Source organism: Pseudopodoces humilis, chromosome 10 (assembly GCF_049639895.1).
Source record: "Pseudopodoces humilis isolate 2021_Gansu_Grassland_sample_001 chromosome 10, ASM4963989v1, whole genome shotgun sequence".
Lineage (NCBI taxonomy): Eukaryota > Metazoa > Chordata > Aves > Passeriformes > Paridae > Pseudopodoces > Pseudopodoces humilis.
In genome coordinates this window covers 15,644,774-15,663,364 of record NC_142209.1, presented here as the reverse complement: position 1 = coordinate 15,663,364, position 18,591 = coordinate 15,644,774, and the positions used below count along the sequence as shown (strand labels likewise).

The window sequence follows — 18,591 nt, the reverse complement described above, 5'->3', positions numbered from 1 at the left end:
TTCCTAGTCCTATTCATTGCTGGCCAGCAGTTACAGCCCAGACCAGAGCCAAGATGCGCATTTAATTTCGTATTCTGTGCGATCCTTTCTGCTGTGTAACCAGGCGTTATGGCAAAGCCGCAAATCAAGCTGTTCCCCCGTTATAATGGTGTAGGTGGAGCCATTCCTGGGCCTCTGGGCCCTTTGACTGAATTTATAGCGGAGCTAAAGAGAACGAGAGCTTACTGGGGACTTGGGGCTGGATTATTTCGCAATAATCACAATCGCAATAACAGTAAAGGAAATCTAAGGAACAAATATCGCTTTAGGCCTGGAAACCGCGGGCAATTCCCGGCCGGGGAGGGGGGGTCACAGGCCCGTCCGCGCGCCGGGCCCCGCCCCGCCCCGCGCGCGCCGCTCCGGCCGGGCCCCGCCCCTCCGGCCGGGCACTGGCAGCGCGCCTTTCCCCGCCCGGCGCCGCCATTGGCCGGGGCCGCCGCTTCCGCCGAGGGCCGGGATTGGCGGCGGCGCGCGGGCGGCGAAAGGCGGCAGCAGCAAAACCCCGGCGCGCGCCGGTGCCCGCGTGAGTCCCCGTCCGCGCGGCCGCGGCCCCGCTCCCTCCCCTCCCTCACCCCCCGCTCGTCTGGGGGGCCCCGCTCCGCGCACCCTCCGCCCCTCGGTGCCCCCCATCCCCGCGGGGCCGGCTCCCCTGCCCGGCCGGAGTGGGGCTGAGCGACGGCTCTAGGCGGGGGCCGAAGGGCCCGTCTGCACCCTGCTGCGGCCGCCCGTGAGCCCCGGGGCCGGTGGGGAAGCTCGCGGCTTGCGCTTGGCCCGGGGCCTCGCTCTCTGGGGCTGTCCCGTAAAGGCAGTGACGAGGTCCGGGTGTTCCCGCTTTGTGTGGCACTGGTGACATGCCCGGGGCTATGGATGTGTGGCGGCTCTCGGCCGTCCTGTAGCACACGGATGTTCTGTGTCAGTGTGTGCTAGCTTGCAGTCCCGGTGCTGCTGCTGAGGCCTTGGCGGTACACGATTGGAACACGCTAATCTGCCTGTTCCTCACTAGCAGAGGGAGTGGCTACCTGTAAGAGACTAGAACCATCTCTAACCGCGTTCCAGTAGTTTCCAAGTCCGTCTCCATCAAAGCTTCCGCAAAAAACGGGGCTCAAAAAGGGACGGCTTCTGTCTCTTGTCCCTGTTGTTACACAAGGATGACAGACTAAAGGTAGCTCAAATTCTGTGGGGGCAAAATGTCTTTCTAGCTCCATAGCTGAAACAGATGTATTCTTTAATCAGGAGTTTTTCAGAATTTGCTTCCCCCGTGTGGAAAAGTTCATCCAATACTTCGAAGGTTTGGTAAAGTAACAAGGAAGGAAAGTTTCTGGATGGAACCAGTTTTGAGTAACTGTAAGAGCTGCTGCTTCCCGGCTCATATATCACTGGCTGTTCTGCCCTGGGAATCCCTGCCACTCTTTTGCTCCTGAAAAGGGATTATCAGGGTTTTTTTGAGCGTACAATATGAGTGGACTTTATTAGTTCACATGGTTATGTAGTGTTTCCAAGATTTGTGAAGAAGCATTTCAGAATAAGCATATTCTATTTTTCTTGTGCTGGGAGGGCAATGAATAACTACACATTATGTTGAACGTATCTAGGAGGGACGGATCTCTTGGATGGAGATGGTATTTTTTTCTCTTATAATTTCTTTCCTATTTTCTGGCCTTTTATAGCTTTTGCGGTGTACAGTGTAGCTATTTCTGTGTACATCAGTTCCTTGTCTTTCAAAGCAAACTTCAGGGAAAAGACAATGCTTTAATGTGAATGAGGAAACAAGAGAGATGAAAATCAGTTGTATTTAAGCTTATCCTGCAGTCTTCCTTCCCTTCCTCCCTCTATCCTCATTGCTTTACTGGTTTACTGTTTTGCTGGGCTGGTGGATGACACTATTTTAGGTAGCACAGAGGATCTCCTCAGTCTCCCTAAATCTCATCTCAGGAGCTGAGTGCAGGGCTAGGAAGTGTCATACCAGATATGCTTGCTCCCCCAGGTGTCCAGAAGTGGCCCTTGAAGTCTTGGATTTTTTTCACTTGAGACTTGTTTTGTGATGGAGACAGTGTTGAAGTCTCTCTGTGATGAACAGCACCCTCAGCAGGCTGAAGACTTCCATGGGAATCTTGAAAAGAACAAGCTTTCAGGTATGTGCTGAAATAGGGACTGTGAACATTGTATTTTGTTGCTGACATGCTGCTACACCACTTAGGGGAAATTTCAGTATTGATTTTAAGCCTGTCTGTATGTGATCCTGATTCATAAAGAATTAATGAAATTAAAACATTTGAGGTGGCTTTTGATTTTAAGTTTATTCCTGCTGTTTGTGCATTACAAAACTTCAGCAACAGTATTTTGTCACAATTTGCTAAACCTACTATTTATGTATTACAGAACATGTAAGAGAATGCCAGAATGAAAAAAAAGCCAGACCTTGAGAATAAAACTGACCAGACAAATACACAAACCCAGTATTTTGCCTTTTAATCTATATAATCACCAGCCTTATGCTTCAATATCTTTAGATGTGTTTATGTCTATAAAAACACTCTTCTTGCTTCTCTTTGTAGAAGCTGAACTAAGATTGTGTGCTCTGATAGATATTTTATTGGTTGTTTCTGAGTCTCTTTGTGTACCTGAGCCTTCACTTTCTGTACAGTGCTTGCTCTTGAATCCCTGATGGTCAGCCAGTTTATAGATATAATGGCTTCTGATTTTTAAAAAATATATAATCCTCTCTCAGGCTTCTGCTTATCCATGCCCAGATTGATGCTGAATTTGTATTGCTTTGCAAATATGAGAAGAAATCACTTTAAAATATGCTTACAGAAAATACTGGCTAATATTATTAGTGTTATTTTCCTGATGGCACAATGGCTGTATGTTCTCTATACCCAGCTGAGGATTCAGGCCCCCAGAACTGACCAGGTGATGTTTATACTGCTTTCAACAAGGACAGTTACTGACTTTTTACAGCACTTCTCTCTTTCACACAAGCAGCTGCATTGAGTTCCTAAATGCTGTCAGTGCCTTGGGTAGGCACTGCAGCCTCTGCCACCCTGCTTGAAATGGTCTGAAAGCTTCAACTTTCTCCAGGGAGGAATCTGAATTCAGTGTTGGACAAAATGGAGTATCTGGCAGATTCTATAGCAGTTGTTGAGTTTGTTTTCTGTGATTGCTAGTATATACCTTAGGACATGCTCATTCCTGAAATATTTCCCAAAATAAACAATTTGAAGAAGCAGAGAGAACAATTTAAAAGAAAAAAAGGATTATAAATGGATAGTAAAAGAGGCAGCAGGTTTCAGTTCTCAGAAGCATTTTTAGTATGTTGGTTTTTAAAAAATTTTGAAATAAAAAAATTAAAATTGAAAGGTAACTATAATTTAAATTACTAGCTGATCTATTGGGTTTTTAGCTGGAAGAAAATGTTCTTCAGGGAATTTTATTGTTGTTTAAAGTAAGCTACATAGAAGGCTGGGGATGCATGCTAATCCATAATTTGATTCTAGCATATCTGTGATTTTTTTTTTTTAAGTTCTTATTGCTTATGATTTGCTGTCCTGGTGAACATAGTCTATGTTTACAGGTACAATACATTACAATTTACCTGTTTATGCTAAATTTAATTTATTATTTATTTTTGGGATGGAAAATGTATACAAATTTGTTAATTTGATTGACTTTTCAAATACCAGTTTGTGTTTAGCTCTGTATACTGAAATATTCTTTACCCCTGCTCCACAGAAATTAGTCAAAGTCTCCACATAATTGATAGCTTCAAAAGAAGTGAATTCTTATGTGGGGTATAGAAAACACTTGAACAACAAGGATTTGTAAACTGAATGGAAAGCTACATGATTTTTTTGAAATAATGCAGTACAGCATCCTTGTCGTGCCATCTAGTGATGGCAGCATGAGGTGCAGCAACCTAAATGCAGAACAAACATGGGCTTTGATGCCCACTATTTTAAGTAATATTGGGAAAGATTGCATTACCAATCTTAAAAATATCTACAAAACAACTATTTTTCTGTATTTGTGATTTGCGTCTGATGGATTTGCACCTGTGCTTACAGAAACAACTGTTACAGTTTTGTCTTCTGTCAAATTGCTGATCTAACATAAACAGTGATGAGCTGTAGGTGTCCTACGATCCAGAAGGCTTCTGCCCTCTCAGAATCTGTTATGTGTCAGATAAGCAAAATATAATTGTCTAAATGCTGCAGCTTGTAAAGGAGTGTGATAAAGAACAACAATATCAAGTGTCCACATGGTCATGTCAGCAGGATAAGATACCTTTGTGCTGGTTTTTCCTCTGTGTATGTGAATCCACAGTCCCATGGAGTGTAATTTGTGATCTCCAATATAGATCAGATATTGAATCAAAAATTTCTAACTTATTTTCTCCATTCTTTCCACAGCAGCAGTAAAAAAAGATATTGAGAAGCTTTATGAAGCAGTTCCACAGCTTGTAAATGTGTTCAAAATAAAGGAAAAAATTGGAGAAGGTAAATGTTTCATTTTATCTTGCTTAGAGTTAAAATTTCTTTTGGCATTTCTAATTTGAAAAGTATAAATCTAAGATCCCAATATACACAATCTAAGCCAAATGCATTTTTTTGACGTACTACACGGTCTCTGTAGGAATTCTAATATGCTGCTGAGCACACATGATTCTAATATGTTGCTGAGTGTATGAATTAGGAACATTTTAAAGATATTTTCTTGAAAATCTGGTATATTAAAGCCCTTTAGAAAAACAACATTCCAATTTTGGCAATTAAAAACTTTTTGAGATGGACTAAAGTAAATAGTCTTAAAAATCCATTATTTTTCTCCTTTACGTGAGAAATCTACTTAAATGTAACTGTGTTTTGACATACTTAATTGGTGTTCCTTAAGTTAGCTTTGTTTCCACTAAAATCTCTTGGGCAGAAATAGATGAGGAAACTGAAAGGTTGTAGCTGCTTTACTTAAAAAATGAAGAACTTTTTCATTTTGGAAGACATACAGTATCAAATTTTAGAATACTTGTGTTCACCTTGCCTTCAACAAGACAGTATATATGCAAATACCTTAAATTAGTGTCAGGCATGACTATAAATAGATTCAGGTACTTCTGAATGTAGGATTTCAACACTTTTTGAAACTTCACCCATTTAATCTCTGAAATGCCCTGTGACACTCCACACTTCTAAAACAAAAGATGGTGATGGGAAGCTGGATTGTTTAGCATCTGTTTTGTGATGGAATTTCTGTGCAGCAGGTTAGATGCCTAAGAGTTTTTGGCAAACTACTTAAAAACTCCCCAGCTCCATTCCCCACGTGAATGTACAATTTCAAAAATAAAAAAAATAGACTTATACCTATCATAAAAAAGAGTAATTAAACAAAATTTCTGATTTTTTAAAAAAAAACTCTGATTTTACTCTTAGGAGCAAACAATGTTTTTAAAAAAATACCATTTGCAGTTCAACAACATCTTGAGAAAACAAGCTTCAACTTAGGAATCCTCTCTGGAATCACTTTCATTTTAGCAGTTCTCACCACCAAACCTAATGTCCGAAGTCATTCAGTAACCCTTGTTACTGCAATCAGTTCTGTTGAAGGTATGGGTCTCTAAGTTGTTTGAGGATTTTTTTTAATGGTTGCATGAAGTATTTAGATTTTGCTGAATGCTTGCACTCAGACTGTTGAACCAGCATGAGGCAAACACATTACTTAAAAGCAATTTCCATTCTTTATTCATATGGAAGGACAGTTCAACTTGTATGTTCAGATATCTCAGATCATTAGAATAAATTAACCTCCTAAGAGGTTTATTAGGATATCCTTAAAATTAAATGGCTGGGTAAGTTTATCATACAGTCCCAATACTCCCTTTCTCAAGCAAGTGCATCACATTGGGTGTGGTAAAATGCTCTGGGCAAATAAACAGTGGAGTTACACATCATGTTGGAAGCCTTACTTTATAGATAAGGTACAGAATTAAGGAAAATGTAGCAAATTCAGAAGTGCTTTGAATAGCACCAGCAGTGCTTTCCAGATTAGCATTATATAGTCCTCTTACATTGTAGGGAGAGGAGTTAGATGTCAGATGAAAGTAAGCTACCTAAACAAGAAAGCAAATCAAAGATAGGAAATTTACATTCAAAGAGCACTGTGTCCCAGGCAAGTTAGACAGTGTTATATTTGCATTTTTACTGACATAAAAAACTTGTATACAAGATCAGTATATTCAGTAGTAGAAAAAAAAGAACTGAGTTTTTATCTTCCAGAACCTGCTTTTGATGTAGTATCAAGTGTACTGCAGGATCGTGAACAGTTAGATCACTTCTGTAAAAATCTGCATTGACCTAATTAAAAATGTTGAAGACAATGTCTTTCTCCTTTGTTTACAGGTACATTTAGTTCTGTTTACTTGGCCACAGCACAGCTACAAACAGGACATGAGGAACAAATGGCTCTGAAACACTTGATTCCAACCAGCCACCCTCTGCGAATAGCTGCTGAACTTCAGTGCCTCACAGTGGCAGGGTAGATAAACAAAAAAAATTATGATTGCTATGACTAAACTGCTGAATGTTGTCTCACTGTTCCGTACTTCTTAAGTTTTGGCACTTCTATTGATTTTTAACCACATTCATGTATATTCTTTTTATTGAGGGCAAATAACAAAAAGGGCATCTCACCTGTAATTGGATGCCCTTTGCTGCTAGTCTCAGTTGGGGGGGTGGTACTCTATTTACCAGCTGAAAAATTCCATTATATATTTCTGTGGTAACAAAGTTCCTGTTCTGAAATGCTTGGAAAAAAGAATCACTTCATTAGAAAATGTGGTTTTAGGAATGAATACTTGTTGGCAGAGTGTGCTGAATAGCACCTTCTTAAAGTATAGTAAGATCATGAAAGTCAGGGCCTGTATTAATTGCAGTGGTAACTACAAACCACAGCCCCACAGATAATCTGCTGAGTTCTCATTCCAAACTGCAGAATGGAGCATTGAGCAGCAAGAGCACAACTATTGATTAGTTACTGATAAGACTGCTGTCAAAATATAAATCAGAATTATAAAAGAAAGCCTGACTGAAGTTTTTAAGACATAAAGGAAAATAAGCATCCACCTTCTGGTTGATGTTCAATAACATTACTGTTCTTCTAGGGGGCAAGATAATGTTATGGGACTTAAATACTGCTTCAGGAAAAATGATCATGTTGTTATTGTTATGCCATATCTGGAGCATGAATCCTTCTTGGTGAGTCTCTGACTTTTGATATGTAGTCAAGCATTTAATTAAAAGCAGGTGCATAATTATTCCACAATTCTACAAATTACAAATAATCTTTCAGGACATTTTGAACTCCCTTTCCTTCGAAGAAGTGAGGGAATACATGTTTAATCTGTTTAAAGCACTGAGGCGCATTCATCACTTCGGTATTGTTCACCGTGACGTCAAGCCCAGCAACTTCCTCTACAACAGGCAGCTAAAAAAGTGAGTCTGGCCATACTGTGATCTCATCTGGGGATGTGTGCCTTGGCAGAACAGAGTCAATTAGGCTTTTAGGCTTCTTTCCTTCCAGCTGCATAACATGTGCTTAAATAATTAAGTTAAAAACATGGGGGTTTATTTGTAAAATTTTTCTTTCACTGTTAAGGAACTTAAGAAGGGAGGATTTTTTTTTTTTACTTAATGGAATATCTGCTTCATAGAGTGACAAATACCTGATAAAATGAAGATTTTTACTACTAAGTACTACGTTTTGAAATAAAAATGAGAAGAATAAAATATGGGTGTTTTTTAAAAAGAGTTAAATTATAACTTGTGATGTATAGAATGATCTTTGTACATTTTTAATATTAAATAGAGTAAAACTGATACAGATAAGATAGATGACTTTGGGCTCTTTTCACCTTACATTGAATTAATGTTTATAAATAGTAGGGTTGGCTCTTTTGCCTGCAAGTTACAAAATTTAAAGATTGTAGAAAGTGAGTTACTGCTTCTATGTGAAGAGTTGAAATGGACAGGATGCTTCAGTGCTAGCAGTCCTACAGCTGTATTTGTGAGCATTGTGCTTGTACAGTTGAGACACTGAGGTGCTGGAGTGTGTCCAAGGCAAAGCACTGATGGGTTGTAGCAGGATGCACATCCCCAAGTAAAAAGTGATGACAGGAAATGGCCTCAAGTTGCACCAGGGAAGGTTTAGGTTCAATATTAGAAAAAGGTTTATCAGGCATTGGAATGAGCTGCCCAGGGAAGTGGTTGAGTCACCATCCCTAGAGGAATTTAAAAGACCTGTAGATCCAGCACTTAAGGACATGGTTTTGTGGGACTTGGCAGAGCAGGGTTAACAGTTGGACTTGATTTTAAAGGTCTTTTCCAGCCTAAATGTTTCTGTGATTCTTTGCAGTGAAAATTAGTAGGGGAGATTTGATTGCATTTCTCCAAACTGCAAGCACAAAAGTTTGAGAAATACTGTTTTTTTTATTTTTTTAAAATCTGTCAAAATTAATACGTACTGCCATTTTGCTCTTCCAGCATTTGTTTGAGCCTTAATGTCTACTTTTCATTTAGAGGCGTGGAGTTAAGTTTGAGACTCAGGGACAGATGGATTATCTCTGTACTGGTTGTAGGTAAACATAATTCTTTTAGAGATAGATCTGAAGTGTGAACTAATGTAGTCTTACCTGTTTGAAGACTAAAGTAAATTCCAGTAGTATTTGCCAGAAGTCTGGCAAAACTTTAAGCTCTGTTGGTCTGGTCTGTCTTCACTGCCACCTTTGTCTTCTGCCTGTGGGAGTCCTGGCAAGAGTCAAGTCACTTGTACATGACTGCTGGCTGAAGATTCAGGGCTGTAGGACTAGAACTTCAAAAAGGAGTTGCTGGAAATACCTTCCTAACATCTTTTGAGGAAGGATGTACTTGAGAAGGTTTTGGGACAAGAAACAATGAACAGTGGTATAGGGTAAAAACATTGAGGGGATAGGTGAGATGGGTGCTATCTACACAGTAGGAGGAGAAGGAAGAAAATAGGACTGTGATGCTGGCAACAGTACAGATAAGCAATATTGAATGAAATGTGAAAGAAAGATAAGTAAGGAATAGTAAATTGAATGATTAATAGATACTTTGTGACTCCTGATTCTGAATTTGTGTCTTTTCAGGTATGCCTTGGTAGATTTTGGCTTGGCACAAGGAACCCCTGATACGAAAATTGAGCTTCTTAAATCTGCCCACTCTGAAGACCAGCAGGGAAGTTGCTTGCAAACTAATCCTGCTGTAGCCTTGAGAAATGGGGTTTCTGTCTGTGTCGCAGCACCTAAACAGATAGCTCAACAGTCAGCCTCAAAAGCAGCTGATAGAAGGTCCAGCTCACTTTCAAAAGTACAGATGAAACAAGGAAGAGGAGGAAAGGTTCTCAGTCTCTTTCATTAATGCTATTGTATATGTTTAATGTGTTCCTTCATCCATCCAACAGGGGGAGATGCAGTACTTGCGCAGAAGCTGAGCCTGCACAGCATCACAGTGTTCATATCTGAGAAGCTACTTCTACATAACTATTGGCTTCATCATTATCTGTTAGATGTAATAGAGTGCTGAAGGCTGTATAAAACCCTAGCATAAGTTACTATTTAGACAGCCTTCAATCCTTTTTCAGAGACACGGATGGTGAAACTCTTCCCCAAGCCAATAATCATTCACCTATGTTTAGTTACTAGTTGCATAACAAATGCAGCACAGACTACACTGAGATTGTCTTGGGGCACTTCGGAGGTGTGATTGGTTTTGTAAACATGTTTGCTGTTCTGTCTAGACGATGTTTCTTCATCCACAGTAAACTGATGCCTGAAAATGACTTACATGCCCCTGTTCTTGTTTTATGACACTCTACACTTTTCTTTTTGAACTGTCAGTACCCAGATGCCTGTTAAACAGGATCCTTATTGTCCTTGTTGTTGGTATTGTAGGAGGACTCTGTGCACCATTCTGTCCAGCGCTCTGTCTTTGGAGAGAGGAATTTCAATGTCTATAGCTCCACATTCCAGGAGAACTCAAGCACAAAAGTAAGAAGTATTGACTCATCAGCAGGATCAATCTGCTGCATTTTTTAAAAATTATAGAACTGGTCTGTAAGAATGAGCACTGCTCCAGAATGTTATGGAACTAAAGATTTCTGAGCAGACTGTTAAATGTGTCTTTCTTGAAAGGCTCAAAGAATTTTTCATTTCTGTTTCAGTACCTCTTGAAGCTCTTAAACAATGAGTTCTGTAGCTGTCTCCCTAGCTGATCTTGTTTGGATGCTAAGTTAATCTTTTTTCCTATGCATCTATCTGTGCAGCTAATCATAGAATCACAAAATAAACTGAGTTGGAAGGGACCCTTGATGAGAATGAAGTCCAACTCCTGGTTCTGCACAGGATGCCCCAAAGTCACTCCATGTGCCTGAGAGCATTGCCCTAATGCTTCTTGAGCTCTGTCAGGCTCGTGCTGTGACCACTGCCCTGGGGAGCCTGTTCCAGTGCTCAACCACTCCCTACTTATCTTGTGAAATTTTTAAAAAAATTATTTTGCAGTTGAAGCTGTGGATAAAACTTGTAACTGTTTTTTTGTAATTAGTATTCAATATGACAAGGGGGAAACCCCAAATGAATTAGAGGGTTTGGTTTATGGTATTTAGTGTCTGTGTGTTGCTCATATTTTTTTTTCTTATTCTCACATTGAGCCAAAAAATTCTTGAAACACTATACTAAGTTGAAAAATACTTGTCTTGTAGCTTTAGAATGTCTTATATATATTGTTTTTTTGGTAAACACTGAAAATGCCTTCTGAAGGGGAAGGGGAGGGAATCAGGCTATCTAGAAAGTTCCAGTGTCTGTTTTATAGTACTTTTGATAATGTTAAAGAGGTTTGCTGTCTATTCTAAAATTTTTCTTAGGAATTGTCCTATCTATACATAAGGGGAAACTTCTTAAATATGTCACCTTCTCTAAAATATCTCCATTGCAGCTCATAAAACAATCAAAGATTATAGATGTTTCATCCAAGAAGTTAGTAACAAAGAAGAAGATTATTTCTACCAAAACTGTGAGCAATGGGGCAGCCAGGAAAGCTGCCAGTGGTTGCCCTTTAAACCTGCTCTGTGACTGTTATGCAACAGATAGAGTTTGCAGTGTTTGCCTTTCAAGGTAATTTGCTTTGATAATGCTGTAAAATTGTCTGCTCTGCTGTCCAGCCAAGTCAGAAACTTAGATTTACTAGACTGCTGATTTAGAAAGTGAAGAGATAGCATTTGATCTCTGCAGCTCTTAAAACACTGAGTATGTTCTTTTTAAGCAAGAATAGTTCATGGAATTCATGAATTAGTTCACTGCTATCTGCAGGTAGAAAGATTCACTGGTAATTATTTCCTTGGTTTTGTATTTATTTATTCACCTACAAGTGTTGTAGAAAATCACTTGAGTTAATTACAACACTTAGAAAAGTGTTCTAAATTCTCTCATTTAGTAGTTACCTAATAGGCCTAAATTATACCAACAGCTGGAATTCTGGAAATCATGAAATGTAGAATAAAAAGGAAGCATGATTGTTTTGTTTTTGCTCATCTGAAAAACTAATCGTTTAGGTTGGAAAGAATCTTAAAGGTCATCTTGTTCCAAATCCCCTACCATGGGCTGAGGCAACTTCCACTAGACCAGGTTTCTCTGAGCTGTATCCTACCTGGCCTTGAGCGCTGCCAGGGATGGGCATCCACAGCTTCTCTGGGTAACCTGTTCCAGTTCCTCATGCCATCCCTCTACAGGAAGTTTTGATTATGATCTACTCTTGCCTTTTATCCACACATGATTTTTAAAATACTAACTTCACACCTTTTAGTTAATCTAACAAAAAGTAAATTCTTGGCAACACTCAGAGCGAGCCTTAGTTTGCTCTGGACTAACACAAAGCCATAGCATCCACATTCAAGAATATGCTTTTTGCCTTGGTTAATTGCCTTGGGTTAATTTGCCTCAACTTCAAAGTTCCCCATGAAAACAAGCTCTTAACAAAACTGACACTTCTTTTAGATGAAACTAAGAAAAGGTCATTGTGAAATAAGTATACAATAAGTATTTCTCTGGTAATTTCTTATGCTAGATAATATAATTACAATATAATAGATAATAAGGCAATTACGTGTCTATCTTTATAATTTTATGCCAGATAAGATGCTTCAAACTTCTGTAAGACTTGAATAAAGCAGGGTTAGGCTGTTTACACATCTTACACAAGTATATCCTAAAAAACAATAGTAAATATTATTAAGAACTTAATTATAAGCTTTTATGTTCTAAATATATTTGTCTCTTATTACAAGGCGTCAGCAAGTGGCTCCCAGGGCAGGAACACCTGGATTCAGAGCACCAGAAGTATTAACAAAATGCCCCACTCAGACCACAGGTACTGCCCAACAGACTCAAACAAATGGCTTTTTTCACCTTTTCATTCCTATGCATATTTTGTTGTCTTTTTTATGGGATAATTTTTTAACTTGTGAAATTAATTTTCCATCCCTTCTAATGCTTTTCAAGTATTTCCTGATTTTAATTAAAAGTTTAAATACAATATATTTTAAAAGAAAAAAGATTTTTTAATGAAGTTTCTGGGCTTACTTATCCAAGAAAAATCTTGAATAAATTCTGGGAAGAGAGGACATTATGTTTAGCCTTTTCTAGGCAGGTTGTAACATATGCTGCAATATCAGGCATAGTTAATAGTGTAATTGCAAATGTGTTCTAGAAAGCATTATTTAATGACTTTTTATCATTTTTTTTTCTTTTTGCTATTGCTTTAAATAGCTGGTGTGTAAATGTCATAATTATTTTAAACTAAAATTATAATTTCCCTGTGTTAAAACTTAGTTAATAAGAGTCAGTGGTTTGGGTAAATATCAGGGCAGGGCAGCGGGATGGTTAATGCATTAGCTGGTGCAGGCAAGGTGGGAGAGGTTGTGCCTATCTGCAGGATGGAGAACCAATAGAAACAGTTAACCATTAAACATTTGGTATATGACCAGGAGCTCTGACTTACCCAAAAATAAAAATGTCCTCAAAAACTGGATTTAGAATACAAGCTTTTAGCCATTTTTTTCTGAATATCTTTTGAGAAAGTTGTTAATTTTTAGTAGTTAAAGTGTGTATACACACTCAAAATAGAATTAACAATATATTTGATCAGCTTATGCCTGGATATCTTACTGCCATTTGAAACAACATCTGTCCTGTGGGATATCAAAGGTATGGCAGCTTGTTTGAAGTTCTTGTGTCTGTGCTGTAACAGCCAGCTTTTATGGGCTAGCAGTCATCCAGAAATCTAGGAAGAGTTAGACAATCTCTGAATCTCTCCAGACAGGATTGAAGCAGAAAGAAGACATACCTAGGCAATCTTGGTCACATGCTGGTGTTAAACACGCTTTCAGATGGTTTTCTGTTCTCTGGGGTAATGAGGAGCAGGATTATAAAGTGGGGGTAAATCTGGACCCACCCTTGGGTATGGCACAGACATCCCTGGACTGAGTCAGTGGTGCTGAGCTGCTGCTGTATGTCAACAAGGGCCTTAATTAGAACTGGGTAGACTAATACTAACATTTATAATATGATGTTTTATTTGAACTAGTATTACTGCTCACTTTCATTTGGGGCTGCTGGAGTCACCTTGTATTCCTGCCAGTTACTGGCTAAATCCAACTGACTCTACCCAGAACTACTGTAGCACATCTGACCCAGGTTCACAGTGCTGGAGTACAACCTAAGCTCCCAAGTTGAGGTTACACAGGTCCAGTTACTCTTTCCCTTGGTTTTTCCCTCTCTTCCCCTTTCCTCACTTGCTGGATAACACTGGACAAAGCCTTAGGGAGGAATCATGATTTTGATGTCATTCCACAAGATCTTGCACTCTGCTGATGATCACAGCTCTATCACAATTGTGGGGCCAGGATTTACTGCCCACCAGATATATAATGCCTTTTAATTTCAGCAGGAGTTATATAATTAAATATTTTCCAAGGTCTTGACCTTGATTACTCCAGCTTACCCAGTCACATCATCAGGGGGATGCACAGCCCCTCAAACAGATAGCATTACTACATCACTGTTTCAAAGATGATACTAAAACTTTTTTACAGGAACTATGCTGAAGGCAGAAAACCTTTCCACTGTAAATTGTGGCAAATTATTAAGTTAGATTTTTGTTTTTTAATAAAATACATATAAGATCTGTTTTTGCAACTAAAGTCAACTTAATACTTTTTTTTTAGGATTAAAATCCTGTGCTAAGAGTGTTTCTAATTAAAATGTCCAAATTAATTACTGCCTATTTTAGTACTTACTTTTTGAATAGGACTAAGATGAATATGCCTCTATTTTCCAACTGTTAATTTTTCTCTTCAGAGTTTGAGATCCTTCAAACTCTCTCCTTCACTTTCCTTGCCATTTCTCAGAATGTGCACCTTAGTGAGCCAAAAAAATCATGGCGGACAGGTATTCTTGTAACTTCCAGTACTGAAGTTTCCATCAGGCTTTGGCCTCTATCCTCAGAGTACTCTGTATTCTTCATAACACGATGAAAGTGATGAATAACTGAACTATTACAGTTTTTAAACTGCCTATCTTGTCAAGTGAGTTCATATTAGAGAGGAACAAAGCTCATAATAAGAAATTTCTTAGTACTGCCTACCTATGCCAGCCTCAATCCCCCAAAAATATTTTCATTAATATTTGTGAGTTGTCTTTTGTTTATGACCCGTATATAAGGTTTTCTTCATGTGAAGTAAAGTTAAATATGTATCAAACCTGCCATTTCATTTGCCCCCTCTCATCTTCCCAGGTAAAACAACTTCAAACATTGTTTTGGTCCATTTTAAGTTTAGCAAGTTAATGGAATTACTTATACGAAAAACACTCCCTCTGCATCAAAGAAGGAAATTATTCTTCAATCTAGTTACAGTAATTTCCACTCTTGTCTGAAGTATTATCTATGTGACCAGAGTTAAGAAGTACTTCAGAACATAATTTTGGCTGATAGAAACTTTTCAGATCATAATTTCTTTTTAAAGAAAGTTGAGATTTTGTTTGTGATGAAATCATGACTTTAGTTGTTAATAAATTTGTTTTCCTTTGCAGCAATAGACATGTGGTCTGCAGGAATCATATTCCTTTCTCTACTCAGTGGACGGTATCCATTTTTCAAAGCAAGTGATGATTTAACTGCTTTGGCACAAATCATGACAGTTCGTGGATCCAGAGAAACCATTGAGGCTGCTAGAACTTTTGGTATGCAAACCTTAATTATGGGGGAAGGGGGAGAACGTTTCTTAATGCTGTGATTTACAATAAATGTTTTTTTTTTGCGTATATAAATATATTTTTAGTTGTGAGAGTAATTTTGGAAATAAATCACACTTTTTGCATGTCTATATTGACAGATTTTAAGACAGTTTTGTGTTTTTCTGTCTTTTACAATGTGTGTATGGGGTACTTTATGTCATAGTTTTCCCAACCTGTCTATTTACTGCCTTTCACTAAATCTGGGCTACTTGAGGTGAAGTATGCCAACTAAATGTTTCCTACTGGCATTTGGTTAGAATTCTTGAGACAGTGTTTCTATTCCTACAAAATTTGTCTTGGAGGCTTAAGTCAATATGACTTAATATTTAGATGATGTAAGCCTTGCTTTTTCCCCTGCCCTTCCCTCAAAAGGCCTAGTAAAACAAACAAGCTGAAAACCCAAAAGCCCAATACCTGACAACTGGCCTGTTTAAAAAAGATAGAATCACCACAAAACACAAAATACCCAAATAACCATTCCCCTAATTGCTTGTAGGCTAAATGCTGCAGCATTTGCTACCTGGACTTGTAACTGCCAGCATCAATTTTTGTTTTCCAGAGGTGTAAAAATCAGGGTATTTAATTGTCTTCAGTTCTGTTTAAATGGCAGCGAAATGCAAAAAGTTGGTGTACAGAGTGGCTGACAACCTGTCACTACATAACTTCACATAGCCTAGAGCTCTTAGTTCTGAGCAGAACTCATTTTCAGGGGCTGCTGCTATAACAGCAGGGCTGGTGTGGAGGCATGGGGGGTGGATTTGGTTCTTTGATAATTTGGGATGTTTTTTCTTTCATGCTGGTTCTACTTTGAGAGTTGCATAGAAAGTATAATAAAATGTGGCTTCCTATACAACTTTTTTCCCTAGGAAAATCAGTTGTGTGTACCCAAGTAGTCCCATCTCAAAACCTACGAACCCTCTGTGAAAAGCTGAGAGGAACAAATAGCAGCTGTAAGAGATCTCAGGGGGAAGGGCCCAGCAGGTCTGAAAATAGCACAGATTTGCCAGTTGCAGCAGACAAACCCTGTGCTCCTGAGACACTTGGAAAACAAATTCAACACTCACAGAGTTCTCAGGAAGGTGATGGTGCTTTGGAAATGAAGACAACTGACATGAAAGGATGGGATCAGGTTCCTGATGAAGCTTATGACCTACTTGATAAGCTACTAGACTTAAACCCTGCAACAAGAATAACTGCAAAAGAGGCTTTGCTGCATCCTTTTTTTAAGTACATAAGGCTCTGAGAAGATAACTTACTCTGTTATTACTTTCATATATTTTGTGTGGAAATGAAATACTGAGGCAGTTTTACCTTGTTGCCCTCAACATTTACACTCATTGAAAAAACATCACACTGTGCTCTGAACTACTGAAACTTTGTCTTGTACAGTTAGACTGTAGATGTCAGTTTAAGAAATACTTGCAGATGCAGAAGTAAACATCACTAACATGGTCTTATCCTAAGACACTTCTGAGAGGTTATTGCTGTGCATACCTGTTCTCTAAGAAAGTTAACTTTGATCAAAAACAACAAAGAAAGAAAGAGTTTCATAAGCTCTATGCTTAATTCTTGAGATATTCCCTTAAAATTTACAACTTTGCCTTAAGGTGAGATTGAAATAAGAAAGTGTTTGAGAGACTTTTTTTCTGTACTTTCATACCTCTTTGTTCTTGTTTAGTACATGGGGGACTGAAAATGGAATAAAGTGTATTCATTTTGTTCAGACTATTTTCAGAGAACAGTATTACTTCAGGAGTGTTGCTAGAGGAAAGACCAGGTGCTGGAGATTATATCATCAAAAGAAAAACATAACTTTGAAAAGTACAATTTTGTTCCTATCTGGCCTTTCCTATGTAGGCAGTAGTAATAAATGCAGTTTCTCATTTTGCATAGCCCATGTTTCCTCAGTGCCATGGGTAACTGTCAGCATCCCACAGCTGCTGCCTTCAGGATGTCTCGGGTGCCACACAGAGGTTTGATTACTCTTAAGGAGACTGATTTCTTAAAAAATACTTGTTCAATAAATGATTTGGTTTTATAACTTCAGAAGCTTGTCTAGAGACATTTCTATAAAAGTCAGGTAAGGTTTTCTTGTGGGATGTTTTTGTTCAGGCACTCTTGCACACTGGTTTTCTGCATAAATTCCTCAGTGACAGAAGACGCTTTTTGGATCAATCTAGTGTGTATGACTGTTTTAGTGAAACTATGTTACTCATCAAAGAACTCTTAGCACAGAGTTAGACAGCTATTGTGTGCTCCTAAGGAGGAAAACCCTGTGTCTTCAATGTGCAAAGTAAGCTACATCATGTTCAACAGAAGCTTCTCTAAACGCCTTTATAATTCTGGAGAATGAAGCATAGTAGTGTTTTTCCATGTACACTTCTTGACATGCTGATGGAGTTGCTGTAAGAGGTTCCAGGCCATTCTGAGGAAAGATTGCTGCTTTGATAACTCTTGTAAAAGCCTTCTCATATGAGCTGATGGTTATGATATTCCAAAGATCCTGACCAGGACTGGGGCTGAAGGGACAAGATTTCAGTATTTTCAAAACCTTGAACACATAGAGCAACATTGTCGTTATTTTCTGTTTCTGGCATCAGCTGTTAAGGAAAAATATTTGCAGATGTCAGAATATTGATTGCAGAAAATCTTGAAACCCTCAAGACCCTGGGGCCCAGGTCTTGTAATTTTTGCTGTTTATATAATTTCAACACAGCACGTCACTGAGAAATTATTTATCTAAAGGAACTGTGGCCAAATTTGGCAAGCAATGCTGTCTGCCAGTGTCTGCAGATGTATTGTTTCCTCCTACATTCACTCATGCTGTCTATGGTCTTATGAGAACATCAGCTGACAGCAAGCAAAAATATGTCAGCTATCTATTGTGAGCTTTCTAAGCAACTTCAGCTCTTCAGTTTCCCTGCTAACAGCCTTCAGCAGCTCCTTCCATCAGCCCAACAACAATTAACCTCTGCATTCAATAGCCAAAAAGGAAAAATCATTGCTAATGGTATTTTTACCAAAACATTAAGGGTAAGTGAAATTTGTAAGGAACAGTTCTAAGCTCTGTGTATTCCATAACAAGCTGGAAGAACACACTGGTATTCCTTCTTCCAGACAACTATTTAAAATGTGGAGAATTTTTTTTCAAGGGGAAGAGTAAAGCAAAAGGTGTGTTTGAACTAGCATCTGCTAAGGAA

The 18,591-nt window shown here is 38.7% G+C and overlaps 1 protein-coding gene across 9 annotated transcripts; it reads left to right on the top strand.

Moving 5' to 3' along the window:
* Nucleotides 1–508: 508 nt before the first annotated feature.
* On the top strand, nt 509–17,114 carry CDC7 (cell division cycle 7). Of its 9 annotated transcripts, none has more exons than XM_088060681.1 (13): nt 509–562; nt 2,024–2,171; nt 4,449–4,535; nt 5,463–5,636; nt 6,429–6,564; nt 7,190–7,283; nt 7,378–7,520; nt 9,194–9,443; nt 9,998–10,093; nt 11,037–11,215; nt 12,385–12,467; nt 15,188–15,337; nt 16,258–17,114. In XM_088060681.1, exons 2-13 carry the CDS (start codon nt 2,081–2,083, stop codon nt 16,632–16,634), a joined length of 1,860 nt encoding a protein of 619 aa, XP_087916807.1. In that variant the 5' UTR covers nt 509–562; nt 2,024–2,080; the 3' UTR covers nt 16,635–17,114. The 9 variants fall into 9 exon arrangements, with proteins under 9 accessions (XP_087916807.1, XP_087916806.1, XP_087916805.1 ...); XM_088060680.1 differs by lacking the exon at nt 509–562 and adding an exon at nt 579–855; XM_088060679.1 differs by lacking the exon at nt 509–562 and adding an exon at nt 579–1,060.
* The last annotated feature ends 1,477 nt before the right edge of the window (nt 17,115–18,591 follow it).

Excerpts from the sequence above, each read along its gene's own strand:
- CDC7 (XM_088060681.1), top strand. The coding sequence starts at position 2,081 with ATGGAGACAGTGTTGAAGTCTCTCTGTGATGAACAGCACCCTCAGCAG. Across the intron at positions 6,565-7,189 it reads CAGTGCCTCACAGTGGCAGG|GGGGCAAGATAATGTTATGG; the intron begins GTAGATAAACAA and ends CTGTTCTTCTAG. Across the intron at positions 15,338-16,257 it reads TGAGGCTGCTAGAACTTTTG|GAAAATCAGTTGTGTGTACC; the intron begins GTATGCAAACCT and ends TTTTTTCCCTAG.